Raw genomic sequence first — 18,566 nt, 5'->3', positions numbered from 1 at the left:
GATGATTAAAATGTCACCCTTCACTTAGGAACAGAAGATATAGGATCAGGGTAGGCCATTCAATTAAGTCGATTCTGCTCAGCTATTCAACTAGATCATAGCTGATTTTATATCACACCACCTTTTCCCACACTATCCCCATACCCCTCAATATCTTTAATTTCTAGAAATCAATTATCTGTCTTAGATATACTAAATGGCTAATCTTTCACAGTCCTCTCATGTAGGAAACTCCAAAGAGTTACCACCCTCAGTGAAGAAATTCCTCCTCCACATATATTCCATCTGCCATGCTCTTGTCTACCCACTGAGCATGTCGAGAACCCCTGGAAGCCTCTTGCACTTGCCTCACAACCCACATTCCCACCTAGTTTTGTGTCATCAGAAAACTTGGGAGTATTACATTTAGTCCCCAAACCCAAATCAGTACAATAGATAGTGCATACTTTAAGGTAAAATTGGGAATTTATAAGCACCCCAACTTAGAGTTTGGCCAATGTAGTCTGGTTAACATGGGGTGAAACTTAAAGAGAAACCTCGTGAAATCAAGTGATAGCTTTCACACATGTCTGCTGTCAGCCACAGAAAGGAGTCAACTTCTTTGACACAAGAAAGAGATAAAAAAATTCAGTACTGCTGTGGAGAAATAAGCAGCTGCTGTCTGGAGAAGGATGCATGCTAAAGTTGTTTTCTATCTGAAAAGGGAACTGTACCAATACGCACTTTGGGAATTTAAGGAGTTGCTGAAGTGGACCTTGCTGGTAGCATCAGTCAAGGAAGGAACAGGGTTATTGTAACTACTTCCAAAGGACTTGAAGTTCTGAGCTATTAAGTTATGGAGCAATCAGCCTGTAGTAGAGCTGAGAATAACTTAGGATTTGTTCCTCTAATGGCACGTCTGCCAGAACTGCAGTGCATAGTTAAATGATTTGCAAGACCTCTCTCCAGTATGTTAAATAGTTAAAAGCAAAGTGAAAACACGTTATTTTTATCTTTTAAAAAGCTTCAACCCACACAAAATCACGAGGGAATCCTCCTTTTCTAAATGATGCCACTTCTGGGTACAACCAGCATGACAGAGGCTCGTCCATTATGGATCATGACAAAGATAAGAAAACTTAGCAAAAACAAAAAAAATCAGCCAGCAACACTCAAAACTAATAACTCTTCAGAAGAAGTCTTGCAGCTCAAATGGTGAGTCCAACAGTGTGGTAAAATATTTATGGACTTAGCTTAAAAGTTCAATAACATATAGGTTGAACTCAGAAGTAAACAAAAATCAGAAAACTACTATAGTGGCTTACAAGCACAAAAAGAAACCTCATCTTTATTTTTATTACTGTGATCAAATGGAAAGTCTTGAACAAATTTCTGCGTTCCATTGTCCATTTTATTCTATTGGGAAAACAGATCAAAAATTAAATCTATCATTCTACCTTGGCCTCTATGAGAATCCAAAATTAATTGGAGTTCAACAATGCCTGATGAGCAAATTGTGGTTTCATACACAATAAATGACAGACACACCAAAGCTGGTAGCTTACAAACTGGCTCAGCAGTACACTCAGACTTAGGTGGTCACACTCAGTTAAACAATCCTTCAAACTCCACCTTCCTCTCAAAAAATGTTAGCTTTGATTCTTCTAGAATGTAGCCTAATCCTCAGCTGATAGCAGCACACAATGGCCAGAGCCTCAGAGGCATGGTCTTCTTACCTGGTGCACATCTGCAGCACCTATGCATACATGACTGGATGGGGACCACCCACCAATATCATTTTTCAATAACAGAAATAATTGCAGTAAACTCTTAACTTAAAGATCTGGACTCAGCCTTCCTCAGTCTGGGCAGGTTTACATCACTGAACTAAAACTGCTAATGCTCAGCATTGACTCAAGTCTCCACATAATCTAGAAACAACCCAGAATACTCCTCTTCCAAAATCTCAGTTCCTCACACCTCAACTGGCACTCTTGAAACTCTCAAAAATTTTAAGACATTTAAATCATTAACTAAAATCTACACATTGTAAAGACAAATGAGAAAGTATTCCCACATTAAAGTTTCTTTGTGAATTAAAGATGTTCATTTTCTCCCCCTTGCATTCATAACCCCAAAAATCTAACTTAGTTCTTCAATATCTAAAGAACTGCCTCAGCTATCCTGAGCTATATCCACTATTCTAGTTGGTTCTGAGAGAATGCTTTGCAATTATACTATTGTCAATGCTTCATCATCTAGTCCTCTGGTGTTCCAACTAATGTCAATAGTATAACACACTTTTTTAATTTTCTCGTGGGACATGCGTGTCACTGGTCGGCCAGCATTTATTGCCCACCCCAGTCGCCCTTGAGAAAGAAATGATCAGCTATCTTCTTGAACTGCTGCAGTCCATGTGCTATAGGCAGATCTACAATTCCATTGGATAGCGGAGTTCTAGAATGTTGACCCAGCAACATTGAAAGAATGGCAATATATTTCCAAGTCAGGATGGAAAGTGCTTGGAGGGAAGTTTGCAAGTGGTGGTACTCCCATCTATTTGCTGCATTGTCCTCCTAGATTTAAGTGGTCTTGGATTTGTAAGGTGCTGTCCAAGGATCTTGGTTGAATTTCTGCAGTGCATCTTAGACATAGTACACACCTGCTACTATTGAGCATCGGTGGTGGAGTGTGTGGATGCTCGAGTGTTATTGGAGTTGCACTCACCCAGGCAAGTGGGGAATTATTCCATCAAATTCCTGACTTGTACATCATAGATGATGTTCAGACTTTGGGGAGTCAGGAAGTGGGATACTTGCTGCGGTGTTCCTCGTCTCTGACCATGGGGAATTCAGTCATTGTAACACACCGAGTGTCAAAGTGGTGGTTAGATTAAGAGAAAATGATGACTGCAGATGCTGGAGATCAGAGTCAAGAGTGTAGTGCTGGAAAAGCACAGCCAGTCATGCAGCATCTGAGGAGCAGGAGAATCGACGTTTTGGGCATAAGCCCTTCATCAGGTGGTTAGATAGTCTCTTACTGGAGATGGTTATTAAGTGACTCGAATATTATTTGCCATTTGTCAGCCTAAATCTGGATGCTCTCTCCATCATGTTGCATTTGAACATTGTGCAAGCATCAGCAAACATCCCCACTTCTGACCTTGTGATAGAGGAAAGGTCATTGATGAAGCAGCTGAAGATGGCTGGGACTAGGACACTGCTCTGATGAACACCTGCAGAGATGGAGCAGAGATGCCTGACCTCCAACAATCACAGCCACTGTGCTATGTGCCAGATGTCCTTTTTTAATTCATTCATTCACTGGATGAGGGCATTGCTGGCTAGTCAAGCATTTATTGCCCTAGTGCATTGAGTATCAGAGTTGGGGCATTATATTGCAACTGTACAAGACATTCGTTAGGTCACTTTTGGAATACTGTATTCAATTCTGGTCTCCCTGCTATAGGAAAGATGCTGTTAAATTTGAAAGGATTTAGAAAAGATTTACAAGACATTGCCAGGGTTTGAGCTATTGGGAGTGGCTGAATAAACTAGAGCTATTTTCCCTGGGGTATTGGAGGCTGAGGGGGGACCTCAGAGGTTTATAAAATCATGAGGGACATGGATAAGGTGAAGGGCCAAGGTCTTTTGCCCAGGGTAGTCAAAACCAGAGGGCACAGGTTTAACATGAGAGGAGAAAGACATAAAAAGGATCTAAGGGGCAATTTTTCATGCAGAGGGTGGCGTGTGTATGGAATGAGCTGCCGGAAAGTGGAGGAGGGAGGTACAAATACAACATTTAAAAGGCATCTGGATGGGTATATGAATAGGAAGGGCTATGGGGGATATGGACTAAATGCTAGCAAATGGGACGAAATCAATTTAGGATACCTAGTCAGCACAGACGAATTACACCAAAGTGTCTGTTTCCATGCTGTACAACTCTATGACTCTGACTTGATGATACCTCATTTTTGGATTTACCTGGTGATGCTCCTGGCATGCCCTCCTGCACTTTCCATTGAGCCAGGCTTGATCATGTTGGAGTGAAGGATATGCAGGTCACGAAGTTGCAGACTGTGGTGTACGAATGTCTTGCTGGTGATGGCCTATGGTGCCTCACGGATGTCCAGTCCTGAGGTCTGTCCAATTTAGTATGGTGATAGTGCCATACACAATACATGGAAAGATATTCTCAATGTGAAGATGAGACTTCATCTCCATAAGACTGTGCAGTGGTCACACTTACCAAAACAGAAGAAAGTGAGGACTGCAGATGCTGGAGATCAGAGCTGAAAATGTGTTGCTGGAAAAGCGCAGCAGGAGATTCCTGAAGAAGGGTTCATGCTTGAAACGTCGACTCTCCTGCTCCTTGGATGCTGCCTGACCTGCTGCGCTTTTCCAGCAACACATTTTCAACACTTACCAAAACAGTCAAGGACAGATGCATCTGCAGCAAGCAGATTGGTGAGGATTAGATTAACTATAATTTTCACTCTTGCTGGTCCCTTCACCATCTGCTGCAGACCCAGTTGAGGAGCTACGTTCTTTTGAACCTGACCAGCTCAGTCGTTTTACTGTTGAACCACTCTTGGAGGAGTGTATTTTGTGCCCTTGCCAACCTCAGTCCTTCATCCAACTGTTGTTCAACATGGAGGAGTAATGACTCATCAGCTGAGAGATAAATTTGTAAAAATGTGTCAGTATATGCCCTATCATACAATATATTTGTGGCATGGTAACTCAGTGGTTAGCACTGCTGGCTCTCACTGCCAGGGACCCAGGTTCAATTCCTGACTCAGGCGACTGTCTATGAGGAATTTGCACATTCTCCGTGTCCCCTGGTTTTCCTCCAGGTGCTACGGTTTCCTCTCACAACACAAAGGCATGTAGGTCAAGTGAACTGGCCATGCTAAATTGCCCATCGTGTTTGGTGCATTAATCAGGGGTAAATATAGGGTCTGGGTTGGTTAGTCTTGGAGGGTCAGTGTGAACTTATTGGGCCAAATGGCCTATTTCCATACTATAGGGAATCTAATTTTTGTGTCACTTTGATCTTGCATGACTTTATTTTTAGTGACCAGGACACCTCCTGTCTTCTCCCTAAAGCAAGAATCCTTTCTTTTCCTTCTGTTTATATATGAGATCATAACAAAGAGGTTAAATTGTGGTTTATGGTCAATAAATACATATCCAGCATGATGCTTGTAATATTTTTTATCAAACTCTGCAATTATTTGGTTGTATATTAATTATATATTTTTAGACTTTTTCCAGTCATAAAACATTTTAAAATGAGGGAAATGGTAATGCTGATATATTGTCAGGCTAAATACAGATTCAAACAAATCCTATCTGTTTAACAGTAGCAAAATTTAATTACTACTGCCTTCCTTTATAGCTACCCCTACAACCCTAAGGTTTCTTAGCCTTTAACCATGTGAAATACAACACATTAGTGTACCTAAATTGAACTTGGTGTGAAATGATTCTGCTTCACACTAAAATTTCAGCATCATAGAGACTCTTAGAATTCGCAATGAACTTTGCTTTCAAACCAGTTCAGGTACTAACTGCAGATTTGCACCACAATTCAGCATTGGTGGTAAGTGAAATTACTTGACATTATAACAAGTTATGATTTACCATCATTTGAAACAAAAGCTCTCCTTTTGAAGCAGAATATATTTAAATGAGCCAATTTACACAACCATTCAGCTTGAAGTCAAAGAACATACTGTGAAAAGTTATAGCACTTACTGCTGAATCTATTCTTGGATTTCTCAATGCATGACATGGCCGATTTTCACTTCATAAAGTTGTGCTCAGAAATATGACACCTGAGACAGATTCATTGCTTTTAAAATAACAAATATTTGCATAGAAAGACGTGTAAAGCTATGAGGAATCTGTCAAAAGTGGGCTTAAATAGCTAGATATTTTAAACAGCTTGTCTAGAACCATTCTAATGGCTTGAACATTAACAGCGCAATCATAACCTTATGCAGGGCAGATGAAATGCCAAGTTTTCTCCTATAGTAAAGTCCATCACCATTAATTTTGTGTTCATTTCAACACATGCATTTTACTTTCTTTTAAAAATGAACTGTTCATAATAAATATTTCCACGAAAGCCATAGTTTGACAAATAAAATTTCTTGAATAAAGTAATCTCATATAATTAATTTCATATTTTCATCTTGTAAATTGAAAGCTAGCTTAAGTAATTAGAAGCTGGTCATTTATGATCTTTTTATTTTTATGTAAAACACAAGATTTAGATCGCTACAGCTTCAGTAATACCTACTACTGCTAGATTTGTCACTTCAGAGCATCCAGCATCACATTGTAAAAGCATTCCACAACACAAACAGTAAGTTTGAAATTACAAAGCAAAGCTAAAGAAATCTTCAAGTGCCTCAGAGAATGAACTGCCTTTCTGAATGCAAGATTTATATTGGCAGGTGTGATAGTTAGTTTGCAGCAACAACATAAAAATGCAATAATGATTTTGGTGGTAGTTGAAGGATAAAAGTTGGTCAGGGCCTCTATAAAACTATTGACTGTTTTAACAATATAATAGGATCTTTAACATGAACAGGAAGACAGTACATCAATCAAACAGCCTGTATCAGGAATTGTACTAACAACAATGCAGAACACGCTTCCTACTGCATTGAACTGTTACCCACAATTACATGCTCAGCTGCCGCTCTATAGCGTGAACAGGCTCCTACTAAATAAGCCAATCTGACACTACTTCAATAGAAGTACACTAAGAATCCAAGGTTGGGCTTCCTGTAGAACATCTTCTTCATTACCAAGTTGACATGACCAAATTATAATTGCCATTGAAACACCATAAATCTCCACAGTTCAACAACAGCAACTGTACTTAGAACAAAAGTTCAATTAAACTGGAATGCAGAACCACAGATTAACTCAATGAGTATAAATGTGCTTTTTCCTTCACTCCCAAACGCCTTAATTTGTGTAACAGAGGCAGGTACTGAATGCTAATCCTCCCATCATGATCCTCCCATCATATTTTGCTGATGTACAATACCCACCTTAGCAGAGGTAATGACCTTTTTGGGTGACCTAGAATGGAGGAAAAAGAAGAGAGAGATGTTATTCTGTTAGGCTATCAAGAGACATTTTAAGACTAGCTATAGTATTAATAGTAGCAATGGCTAGCACATATTACTTTGACTCTACATAACAGAAAGAATACTTCTATATTAAAAATATTTCTAACGTTACACAGGTAAGTACATTGGAAGAGCTACAGCAAAAGGAATCACATCAAACAAAACTGGAACTTGAAATTGATGCAAATGGTTTGCAAATAACATTAGTTTCATAAATTGCAAAGCAACTGAATTATTGAAAGCTTACAAATGAGAACTCTCAAAATGATTTCAGGATTAGCTAAGTAAGGACACACACGAATGCATGGATTCAAATTGTGCTTCAGTTCGGATCCAGTTAAAAAGGTGTGCAAGTCACATGTCAGCTGACAGGTCATCAGTGATTCCTTACAACAGATATTTTTGTCAAAAGTCTTCGCAAAGAAAGTGATATACTTCAGAAACCTAACATGAAGAGAGAGTGTTTGTGCTTTCATGAAGACTATTGTTTCTATCATTGTGCTCAAGTCAGTTATTTTAAAAACAAATTCCATTTTGCCATGACTGTTGTTCTGAAAAAGTTATTCTTGGGATTTAGTGTTCGCCAAGCCCTGATAGTAAGCCTGAACTTGTAGTTTTCCACTTTGTACGAAGTTTTTTTTCTTGGAATTAATTTCAAAATGTTGTTGATCCATACAGATAAAGAGACTAAACATACACTATTAGCTTAACAATATGGTTTTTAACTTCATACATTATACTCAGCTTTGTTCCTCACTAACCCCAAGAACTCACTCATTCTTCTGATATCCTGCATGTGACTCACTGCTGGAGGGCACTCAAAAGAATGCCATCGTCCTCTGGTAACTATCTAATTTGCCTTAATTCGAATTCTCAGAAATAAGACTTAAATTTACTGCCTCTTGACTGTGGACGCATTTGTTTTCCAAATTCTTCTAAGTTAATCTGCTGGGTGTTTTCTTTCATCACAAGTTTCAGTGAAGACCACTGTAGTTTCTTCATTAGGCCATTTCTTAATAATTCAGTTATTCCCACTCCTGGGAACCCCTGCGAATGATGAAATTCATGACTGTAGAGCTCAGTAAAAAAGATTAAAAATCATATATATTTACTTTTGTTACTTAATTTGTGATGTGTGCAGCTGAATTTGTGATTTTGCAGATAAAGAATTGACTGTATATTATTAATTCTAGGTTAAAGGAAGAGGCTTACAATGTAACAGGACTTAGTTTCAAGAGGATTTTAGAAAATAAAGGATGACCAAGTAAATGATGATGAAAGAGAAGCATGAATGGAAATCAATAGAAGGTATGAAAATGTTTGTTAGATCTTGCGCAGAAAGCAAGTGAGCAGTTAGCCAAAGGTAAATACGGTTCCTGAGAGACAAAGACAGGACAAATTGTAATTATAAAGGCAGAGGTATTCACAGTTTCATGGTGGAAGATAGAAAAACATTTCGAAGACAATGGCAAGCTCAGGGTCGAGTGAAATGAAGAACTTCGGGATATTAATCAATAAACAGTATTTTGGACTTAAAAAGATAAATCTCCTGAACTGAGGGCCTCTTGTGGCATAGTCATAGCATTCCTACCAATCAGCCAGATCATCTTGTTCAACTCCAAACTGCCCTGGCAGTGTTATGTATCCAAATTAATTAAAATAACAGTCCCCAAAACCTGATTACCCACATCCTCAGGTTTTATAAAAGACAACTTCAGAAGTAGTGAATGCATTGGTTTTAAACTTCCAGAACTGTTTAGATTCTAGACTAGTTTATTTAGATTGGAAGTTACTAACTGTAGCCTCAGTATTTAAGAAAGCAAGGTTAAAAATAACAGGCAACTTTTATCTAGTAAATTTGAAATTAGAGAGGAAAATACTAAATCCTATTGGGACACCACAGCACTTGAAATCAAAACATGACTGAAAATCAACATGCCTCGATGAAAGAAAAACTATGGATAACTGTTGGGGTAAATTTATCATTTGGATAAAGGAACTGCTAACCAAAGAAACAGAGTTGGGATAAACAGGTCTTTTCCTGGTTGCCAAGAGTAACTAGTTGGGTGCCATCCTGGAAATGTACTTCTTATCCTAACTCTTCTTTTAGTTTACCAATCCTCTATCCATACTATAAAACTACCTGCAATATCAAGTGCTCATCTTATTAAGTAGCCTAAAGTGTTCTGGATGCAGGTTTGCTCGCTGAGCTGGAAGGTTCATTTTCAGACATGTCGTCACCACACTAGGTAACAACTTCAGTGAGCCTCCAAATGAAGCATTGGTGGTGAAGCCCGCTTTCTATTTTTGTTTGAGTTTCTTTGGGTTGGTGACATCATTTCCTATGGTGATATCATTTCCTGTTCTTTTTCTTAGAGGGTGGTAAATGGGAACCAAGTCAACAAATTTGTTGATAGAGTTCAGGTTGGAATGCCATTCTTCCAGGAATTCTCGTGTCTATCTCTGTTTGGCTTGTCCAAGAATGGACGTGTTGTTCTAGTCGAAGTGGTGCCCTTCCTCATCTGTATGTAAGGATACTAGTGAGTGGGTCATGTCGTTTTGTAGCTAGTTGATGTCCATGCATCCTGGTGGCTAGTTTTCTGCCTGTTTGTCCAATATAATGTTTGTTGCAGTTCTTGCAAGGTATTTTTTTTAGATGTCATTAGCTTTGCTTGTTGTTTGTATAGGGTCTTTCAAGTTCATTAGCTACAAATCTTCTCAAAATTCGCTAGCCTAAAGTATAATAGCTCACCAAATGCCTTCTGAAATTCAAAAATATTACATCCACTGCTTCTCCTTTATCTATCCTATTTGTTACCTCTTCAAATAATGCAATCTTGGAAGAGACTACAAATTCCTCCAGCTGGGGAAAACAAAATGTTCTTCAACTCCAGCCCAACTATTACTCAGACACTGACTATTCCGTCAATATGGTTACCCCATTCCAAATAGTGTAATCTCTTCCATCCCAGTATCCTTCTCATCCCCAAAATTTTCTCTTTATTCCACTTCCAGTGGTCAGACCTTCAGTTCTCACTCAGGAAATGCCATTCTAAATCCTCCAACTCAACTTCGAAATACTCTCAGTGCCAAAGCCTTTGAATATCCCTGTAAATCTCTCTACTTTGATTTCAGCCACCTTTCTCTCTCCTTTCCTCCACTGAAATACCTATTGATTTTATTGGTCAGAATTTCTTTACAAATGTGAATAACATTTCCCTGCAGTTTAATGTGATCATATTTGCTTTATGCAGTGCCTTGTACAATCTCAGGGTATCCCAAACAAAGATGACTTCTTGTATGTTCAGCTGAAAGGAACTTGCATCTTCTTTTCTTTGACTGGATCTACATGGCAGAACCTAAAAGATCTTGGCTAAATTTGATTGTCTAATACACATTCATCTTGTAATTTCATGGAAATTAACTAACTGCATGCAATGAGACATGCAAACATATGGAATTGCATATAAAACTATTGGCTTAAGCCTGCTTTGCCGTTCAGTAAGATCACAGTTGATTTGTTTGTGTTGAAATCCACACTTTCATCCATCTCCAATAATCTTGGACTACCCTGGCTAAAAGAATCTTGCTCCTGACTTACAAATATTCAATGACTCTACCTCCACTGTCTTCAGAGACAGAGATCCCAAGTCTCACAAACCTCAAAAAAAGTTTCTCTGTCCTGAAAGGGTGACCCTTACTTTTAAAAGTGTTTTGGACTGATCTACAAGAGAAAATATACATTTCACATCTACCTTATCAAAATAAAGTCACTCGTCTAAATTCAATGGAAATGAACTCAGCCTGTCCAACCTATCCTCATAGAACAGTCTGCTCATTCCACGTATCAATCCAGTACATGTCCTCTGAAAAGGTTCCAAAACATTTGCATCCTTTGTTCCATAAAGAGACCAAAACTGCACAATATTTGAAATGGTGGCCTCAATAATGCTCTGCATAAATAAAGCAATGGAGTGGAATTTCAAACTAGAATTCTTAAGTTGACAGCATGGTCAGGCAGAGCAAAAACTAAATCACAACAACTTTCAGCTCCCGATAGTACAAGCTCTCAATCTGAATATAAATCTCAAAAGAGAATTGTGAAGTCTAGGATTGAAGGTACTGATTTAGGCCTTAGAATGTTCATGTCAAGAAATGTCCATCTTCTGCAGAGTTCTTGCTTCCTGAGCACAATTCTCAGACTGAAGGGCTAAAACGTTTAAGCTTGAATAATTTGTATAATGTAAAGTCACTGAAATGGAAACAGAATATCTGGCATTGTTAAAGTAGAGTCTTCCATCATATCAGCTAGGAACAAAAGCTCCCTGAATTAAGGTCAAATTATCATAATTACTAAAATATGTTACTTTCAAAAAGAAGGAAAAAAAATTCAATTATTGTCACCATAAAGTTCTCTTCCTAAGTTGTTGATGGAGTACAATACCATCCCCACATGATGTGGAGGTGCCAGTGTGATTAAAAGACTTAAACAGCCATCTTGGTTTGTCTCATACGTTCCATCAGTTGTATGATACTTTGGTCATTTACTTAAAAGTGGGGGTCTGGGGAGTGGGGGATGGAGGAGTGTGGGTGGCGGGGGAGTGGGGGGGCAGGGGCAGGGGGAGTGGGGGGGCAGGGGCAGGGGGAGTGGGGGGGCAGGGGCAGGGGGAGTGGGGGGGCAGGGGGAGTGGGGGGGCAGGGGGAGTGGGGGGGCAGGGGGAGTGGGGGGGCAGGGGGAGTGGGGGGGCAGGGGGAGTGGGGGGGCAGGGGGAGTGGGGGGGCAGGGGGAGTGGGGGGGCAGGGGGAGTGGGGGGGCAGGGGGAGTGGGGGGGCAGGGGGAGTGGGGGGCAGGGGGAGTGGGGGGCAGGGGGAGTGGGGGGGCAGGGGCAGGGGGAGTGAGTGGGGGGGGCAGGGGGAGTGAGTGGGGGGGGCAGGGGGAGTGAGTGGGGGGGGCAGGGGGAGTGAGTGGGGGGGGCAGGGGGAGAGGGGGAGTGAGTGGGGGGGGGCAGGGGGAGTGAGTGGGGGGGGGCAGGGGGAGTGAGTGGGGGGGGGCAGGGGGAGTGAGTGGGGGGGGCAGGGGGAGTGAGTGGGGGGGGCAGGGGGAGTGAGTGGGGGGGGCAGGGGGAGTGAGTGGGGGGGGCAGGGGGAGTGAGTGGGGGGGGCAGAGGGAGTGTGGAGGGGACAGGGGCGGGGGCTGCAGGTGTGGGTGGGAGGTGTGGAGTGGGGGCTGTGGGTGGGGGATGGAGGAGTGTGGGTGGGGAGTGTGGGTGGGTGTGGAGTTGGGTAGGGAGTGGGGGGAGGTTGTATTTGTGGACAGTGGGACAGGAGACGCTGTTTATGTGGTGGTGAGTATCAGAGATTACAGCGAGTCGGCAGAGGCGGTTCCTCAGGCTGGGGTTAGGCGCCCTGTGGGACCGGGAGCTGTCCCGGGTCGGGTCGGGCTGGGCCTCCCCTCCCTCAGGCTCTAACACTTGCTACTTACGAGGCCGGAGATGGCACCGACTGGACGTCTTCCGCCGCATCGTAAAACTCTTCAGCGTCACTGGTATCGGACGCCATTTACATGAGACAGAGCAGTTTTGTCCAACCGGCCCCCGGTGCTCGAGCCGCTGGCTCGGGACAGCAGGACAGAGCGAGACCTGAGTCGGAAACAGGCGAGGCCTGGAGCATGCGCAATACCCATCACTCCTGCCTGCTGCCAGCTCCCAGCATACGCAGAACTCGCGGCCGTGGCGGGAAGGGAGCATGCGCAGAACTAGCTCCCAAGGGTGGGCATGCACTTAGCTTGTTGGGATTTGGAGGGTGCTTTGCCCCCGCTGGGCTGTAAAACCGGGGGGTGGGAGGTGCAGTTGACCCGGCTGGGCTGTGGGAGCTGATGGGGGGTGCAGTTGACTAGGCCGGGCTGTGGGAGCTGGTGGAGGAGGCTGTTGACCAGGCTGGGCTGTGGGAGTTGGTGGAGGGTGCTGTTTCCAGGTAAGGCTGTGGGAATGGTGTACTCTTGTTCAGACTGGGTCATGTGAGTGGAGCTCTTTTTCCAAAATAACACTCATACAGTTGGTTTCCAATTGCTTACTGTTAATCAAAGGGCAATCCAGAGACCCTGTGTGGAAAGTTAACTGATCCATATGAGCTTCAGGAAGAATGCCCATATCTTTGGCAGGAGAGAGAATTGGTCTTATTGAGTAGAGTGATTTTATTATCTGGTACGTAATAGCTATTTACACTGTATCTGTGTTTCATAACAGTAAGTACACATTGCTGCTAGCTACTGTGGAACTGGACACTCAGAATGTATTAGGCCCTCCCAGTAGCACTCCTTTATATCATGTTGGGTGGAGTTTATCTTGTGATGTTAGTTAACCCTTTCAGCTATAGTAAGTTGACAGTTTGATTTGGGGGATCTGATAAGCAGTCTTACAACACGGAAACAGACCTTTCACCCATGTTAACCAAATTAAACTAGTCCCATTTGCTTACATTTGGCTCATATTCCTCCAAAAATTTCCTATTCATGTACCTGTCCAAATGCCTCTTAAATGTTGTAACTGTATCCATATCTATCACTTCCTCTGGCAGTTCATTCCTCATACTTTGTGAGAAAGTGGCCACTCGAGTGCCTTTTAAATCTTTCTCTTCTCACCTTAAAATTACGCTCTGTAGTTTTGAATTCTCCTAACCTAGGGATAAGACCTTTGCTATTCACCTTATCTATGCCCCTCGTGATTTTATAAACCTCTACAAGGTAACCCCTCTACCTATTATGCCCCACACTATCCAGCCTCTCCCTATAACTCAAAACCTCCAGTACTGGTGACATCCTTGTACATCTCTACTGCACCCTCTCCAATTTAACAATAACCTTCACAGAGCAGGGCAATCAGAACTGTGCACAGTATTCCAAAAGTGACCTTATCAAAGTCCTGTACAACTGCAGGATGACATCCCAAGAATAGAGTAGATGGAGTGAGGTGCAGGTAAACCGCTGCTTCACCTGGAAAGTGTCTCGGGCCTTGGATAGTAAGGAGAGAGGAAATAAATCGGCTGGTGTTACACCTTCCGCAATTGGAAGGGAAGATTACCATTTAAGTGTGCATAATCCCAGTTGAAGGCTGACAGAGGAGGGGAAGGGAAAGTTGTCCAGTGGTAGCATACCATTGAAGGTGACAGAAATGGTAGCTAATGATCCTTTGAATGAGTATGTTGCGAGATAGTATTAACATATCCAGAATTAACATCAGCTGGGATCAGTTTAGCAGAGTAGTCCAGGAAATGGCTGATGAAATTCAACATGAGCAAATGCAAGGTCTTGCATTTTGGAAAAACAATACAGGCATGGACTATTTTCTAAACAGTGAGAAAATTCATAAAGCCAAAGTACAAAGGGACCTGGGAGTGATTGTCCAGGATTCTCTTAAGGTTGACTTACAGTTTGAGTATGTGATTAAGGAAACAAATGTAGCGTTGTCATTTATCTCAGGAGGGTTGGAATATAAAAGCAGCGATGTGCTTCTGAGACTTTATAAAGCTCTGGTTAGGCCCCATTTAGAATACAGTGTCCAATTTTGGGCTCCACATCTCAGGAAGGACATACTGGCACTGGAGCATGTCCAGCAGAGATTCACATGGATGATCCCTGGCATGGTAGGCCTAACATACAATGAATGGCTGAGGATCCTGGGATTGTATTCATTAGAGTTTAGAAGGTTGAGGGGAGATCTAATAGAAACTTACAAGATAATGCGTGGCTTACAAAGGGCAGATGATGGGAATTTGTTTCTATTTGGCAGGGAGACTAGGACCTGTGGGCACAGCCTTAGAATTGGAAGGGGTCAATTTAGAATGGAAATGAGGAGACATTTCTTTAGCCAGAGAGTGGTGGGCCTGTGGAATTCATTGCCACGGAGGGCAGTGGAGGCCGCGACATTAAATGTCTTCAAGGCAGTCATTGATAGTTTCTTAATTTTGCAAGGAATTAAGGGCTCTGGGGAGAGTGTGGGTATGTGGAGTTGAAATGTCCATCAGCCGAGATTAAATGGCAGCGTGAGCTCGAATTGCCGAATGGCCTTACTTCTATTCATGTCTTATGGTCTTACGGATTTTACCTCATTTATTGTCACTCTTAAAATTGAGGTAATTATTTTCTCTGGTTTTCTTCAGTGACATTCAACTTTAAAATTTGTGTTCTTTATCTTATTTTTTTTAAAAAATCAGCACCTGTGGATTTTTGGTGTACTTCAGGTTCCTATTTTTCCAGAATTACCATGGCTGAGCAGAAGGAAACAGGTTGGCAGAGAAGGGTGATAGTGGGGCGAGAGACACACCAGAGGAGTATTTTAACTAGCAGAATATGACTAATGATGATGTGTGAGGATCTCCACTGGAACTTCAAATGTTCACCACATTTGTTACTTACTTAAGAAGATTGGATTAAAAAAAATCAAAATTTCTCAATGAAACTAAGGTAAGTGGCATTGTAAGCATTCTAGGTAGAAGCATACAAAAAATGATAGCTTATTTTAATGGGCAAAGTTGTGACAGATGGATTTCAATATAGACAAATATGACATCATCCATTTTGGACCAATAAAGGATAAACAGAGCTATTTTCAAAACAGTGAAAAACAAGACATCGTGGTTGTCCCTGGTGATTTGAGGGTCCATCTTAAGTTGGTCATTAATATCTTATGAATGAATATGAAAATAATCTAAAAGGCAAATAGATTACTCGTGAACTAGAAGGTACAAGAATTAAAATTGGGTTTCAACTGTACAAAGTGCTGGTTGGTCCACCCTTGGAGTCGTTGGGAGCTATTCTGGGCACAACCCCTTACTAACCTTTCAAGTTGCGCAGTGACAATTTGCTAAAATGATACCTGAATTCCAAGAGTACAGTAACGAGGAGAGATTGCACAAACTTATTGCTGTATTCCCTGTAATTTTATATCTGTCTTTTGCTTCTTTCCCAAGCTCGTTATTTTGTTTTTGCCAATATTTAAATTAATTAGTTATTCCTGAGGCATACTTTGAATTTGCCTGAAAAACCTATTTCTGAACATTTTGACTTTAATTGTTTACTCTTTGGTGTTATCTGCAAACTCTTATGATTTTCTCAATTGCATTTGTTTTGAAACTTTTAGAAAACTGTTTGTTATTAATTTTGCTTGTGCATTCTGAAAAGGAGATTGATCCAAAATGTTAACATTTTGCAATGAGCTAGCTGAGTACTTTCTGATTTTCTTTTGTGTATCTAACACTTCAGTTTTTTTTCCCAACGTGTATTCACTGAACCAGATAGCATAGATAAGCATTCTGATCATCATGCCTATGCTGGCTTTTTGAAAGCACAAACCAAGTAATATCTCTCTCCTCCTTTTGCCTGAAAGCACTGTAAATGTTTACTTTACAAGTAGATATCCAATTCCTTTTGTAAGCCATGATTGAATCCTCCTACATTATCTTTTCAGGCACTGTATTATGTTAACAATGAGATCATTGTGATGTTAATGATTTTCTGTAATTTATTTGGACTTTATAAGTTCTATTAGGCCATTTCATTAGGTCTTAACTCCTAAAAGCTGTTTCGTCACCTAATAATGGTAATAATTCTGGAATAAAATTTCAACATGTATCAGGACCATAGAGTGCAATTAAACATAGTGATTTAAGTCACTATTTACTATTCAATATTGCAGTGAGTATACTCTGGCATATGAGTAGAGTACTTTGTTATGGCTACTCCAAACAATACACTTTGTCTGAAAAATAATGCCTCTTTCGAAATTAAATTTCATCACATGAAGAATGCTTTCTGCACAGGGGGAAATATGTGACAATAACTTGACACAGCTATTTTGTGGTGCAAAGGTAGCAACTATAAAGTGACACAGGATTTGTGGCATTTTCGTAATGAAGGGTCAAGACGCAATGTTGACCGCTAAATAAAATTGCTGGCTGCTGTTGATTTCCTCTGTATTCAGAAGCATTTGTGTACAGTTATGTAATGTAAAAATGTGCCTGTTAATTGAGCGGGTAACAAGAAGCTAAATAATCTAGTCCTTCACAAAAGTTTGACAGCACAAGGACTTGCACCTGTGATTCCAGACAGAATGGGCTAGAAATCTCTGCCAGATTATCAATTGAGGCATTGTGTAGTGTAATTGCATTTCTGTACCACAGCTTACACAAATAACAGACATTCTTTGAGTGCACACAAAATTTGCAACAAGGTAGATGAATTGGTGCCACCGATATAGGTATATTTGAAACTGCAAGCTTTCAGAGCACCCGCTCTTTCCTCAGGCAGAAGGTAGGTGTGATCAAGTTGCCAATCCAGAGACCTGGCTGAACAGTGACCAAACTGGGAACTGAATACTCTAACATATTTGACATTTAGGAGTGACAAGCAGAAAGGAAAAGGAGGTGGGGTGATGCTGTTAATAAGAGATGGAATCAGAACATTAATGAGAGAGAATGCCTTAAACTAATCCCTTTAAATTAACAAGAATCTTAAATCAGAAATTGCACAAAATTGCTACTCAGTCTGAACAAAAGAATGAAACGAGAATCGTCACCAGGCACCTGGTACACTCCTCCTGACAGCAGTCTACATGTTCCTACAAGTTCAAGAAGGCAGCTCGCCACTACCACCACCATCTCCATGGCAATTAGGAATGGGCAATAAATGTTGGCCTCGCCAACCACACCCACACCCACATTGCCTTAAAGGAATTTTAAAACAGTGTGGAATCAGAGTGGAGCTAAGAAACAGCAAGTTATAGCAAACTTTGGGAGGAACAGTATAGCATAGAAACAAGGAACAAGGATAGACCACTCAGCCCTTTGAACCTGCTCTGCCATTCAATAAGCTCGTAACTGAAATGATCTTACCCTAAACTCTACATTCCTACACATCCTTGGTAATCTTGCATCCCCTTGTTAATCAAGAATCTATCTTCTCTGACTTAAAATATTTATAGATTCTGCATCCTCTGCTGTTTGAGGAAGGAAATTCAAACCCCACAACTCTTTGAGAGGAACAAAAGTCTCATTACTGTATTAAAAGGTGACCCCTTATTTGAAATGACTTCCACTTGTCCTGTAAGAGGAAACATCCTTTCACCATCCACCTGGTCAAATCCCCTCAGAATTTACCTCTTTCAATTAAATCACTAGTGATTCTTCTAAACTCTAACCTTTCCTCATAAGGCCATCCATTCATTTTTCTATCAGCATAGTAAACTTTCTCTGAACTGAGTCCAATACATTAACCTGTCTATATGTTGACCTGTACTGTACAGTATTCCAGATGTCTCGTGAATGCCCTTTATAACAACTCCCTACTCTTGCATTCGGATCCCCTCATAATAAACTGTTACATTCTCTTAGCTTTCCTGATTACTTGCTGGACCTGCACACTAACCTTCTGGTGTTTGTG

The 18,566-nt window shown here is 41.1% G+C and overlaps 1 protein-coding gene across 1 annotated transcript in view; it reads right to left on the bottom strand.

Annotated features, from left to right (window-relative positions):
- wdr44 (WD repeat domain 44) overlaps positions 1-12,816 on the bottom strand; it is a 52,125-nt gene extending 39,309 nt beyond the window's left edge. The window contains exons 1-2 of the mRNA XM_060832593.1: positions 12,615-12,816; positions 7,052-7,082 (exon numbers count right to left, since the gene is read on the bottom strand). Of these exons, the coding sequence (XP_060688576.1) occupies positions 7,052-7,082; positions 12,615-12,691 (108 nt within the window). The 5' untranslated portion in view covers positions 12,692-12,816. The remainder of the gene's footprint in view (positions 1-7,051; positions 7,083-12,614) is intronic.
- Positions 12,817-18,566: the final 5,750 nt, after the last annotated feature.

The sequence above is a fragment of the Hemiscyllium ocellatum genome, chromosome 11, assembly GCF_020745735.1.
Source record: "Hemiscyllium ocellatum isolate sHemOce1 chromosome 11, sHemOce1.pat.X.cur, whole genome shotgun sequence".
Lineage (NCBI taxonomy): Eukaryota > Metazoa > Chordata > Chondrichthyes > Orectolobiformes > Hemiscylliidae > Hemiscyllium > Hemiscyllium ocellatum.
The sequence above is the reverse complement of the archived record's forward strand: the minus strand, read 5'-3'. Positions and strand labels throughout refer to the sequence as shown.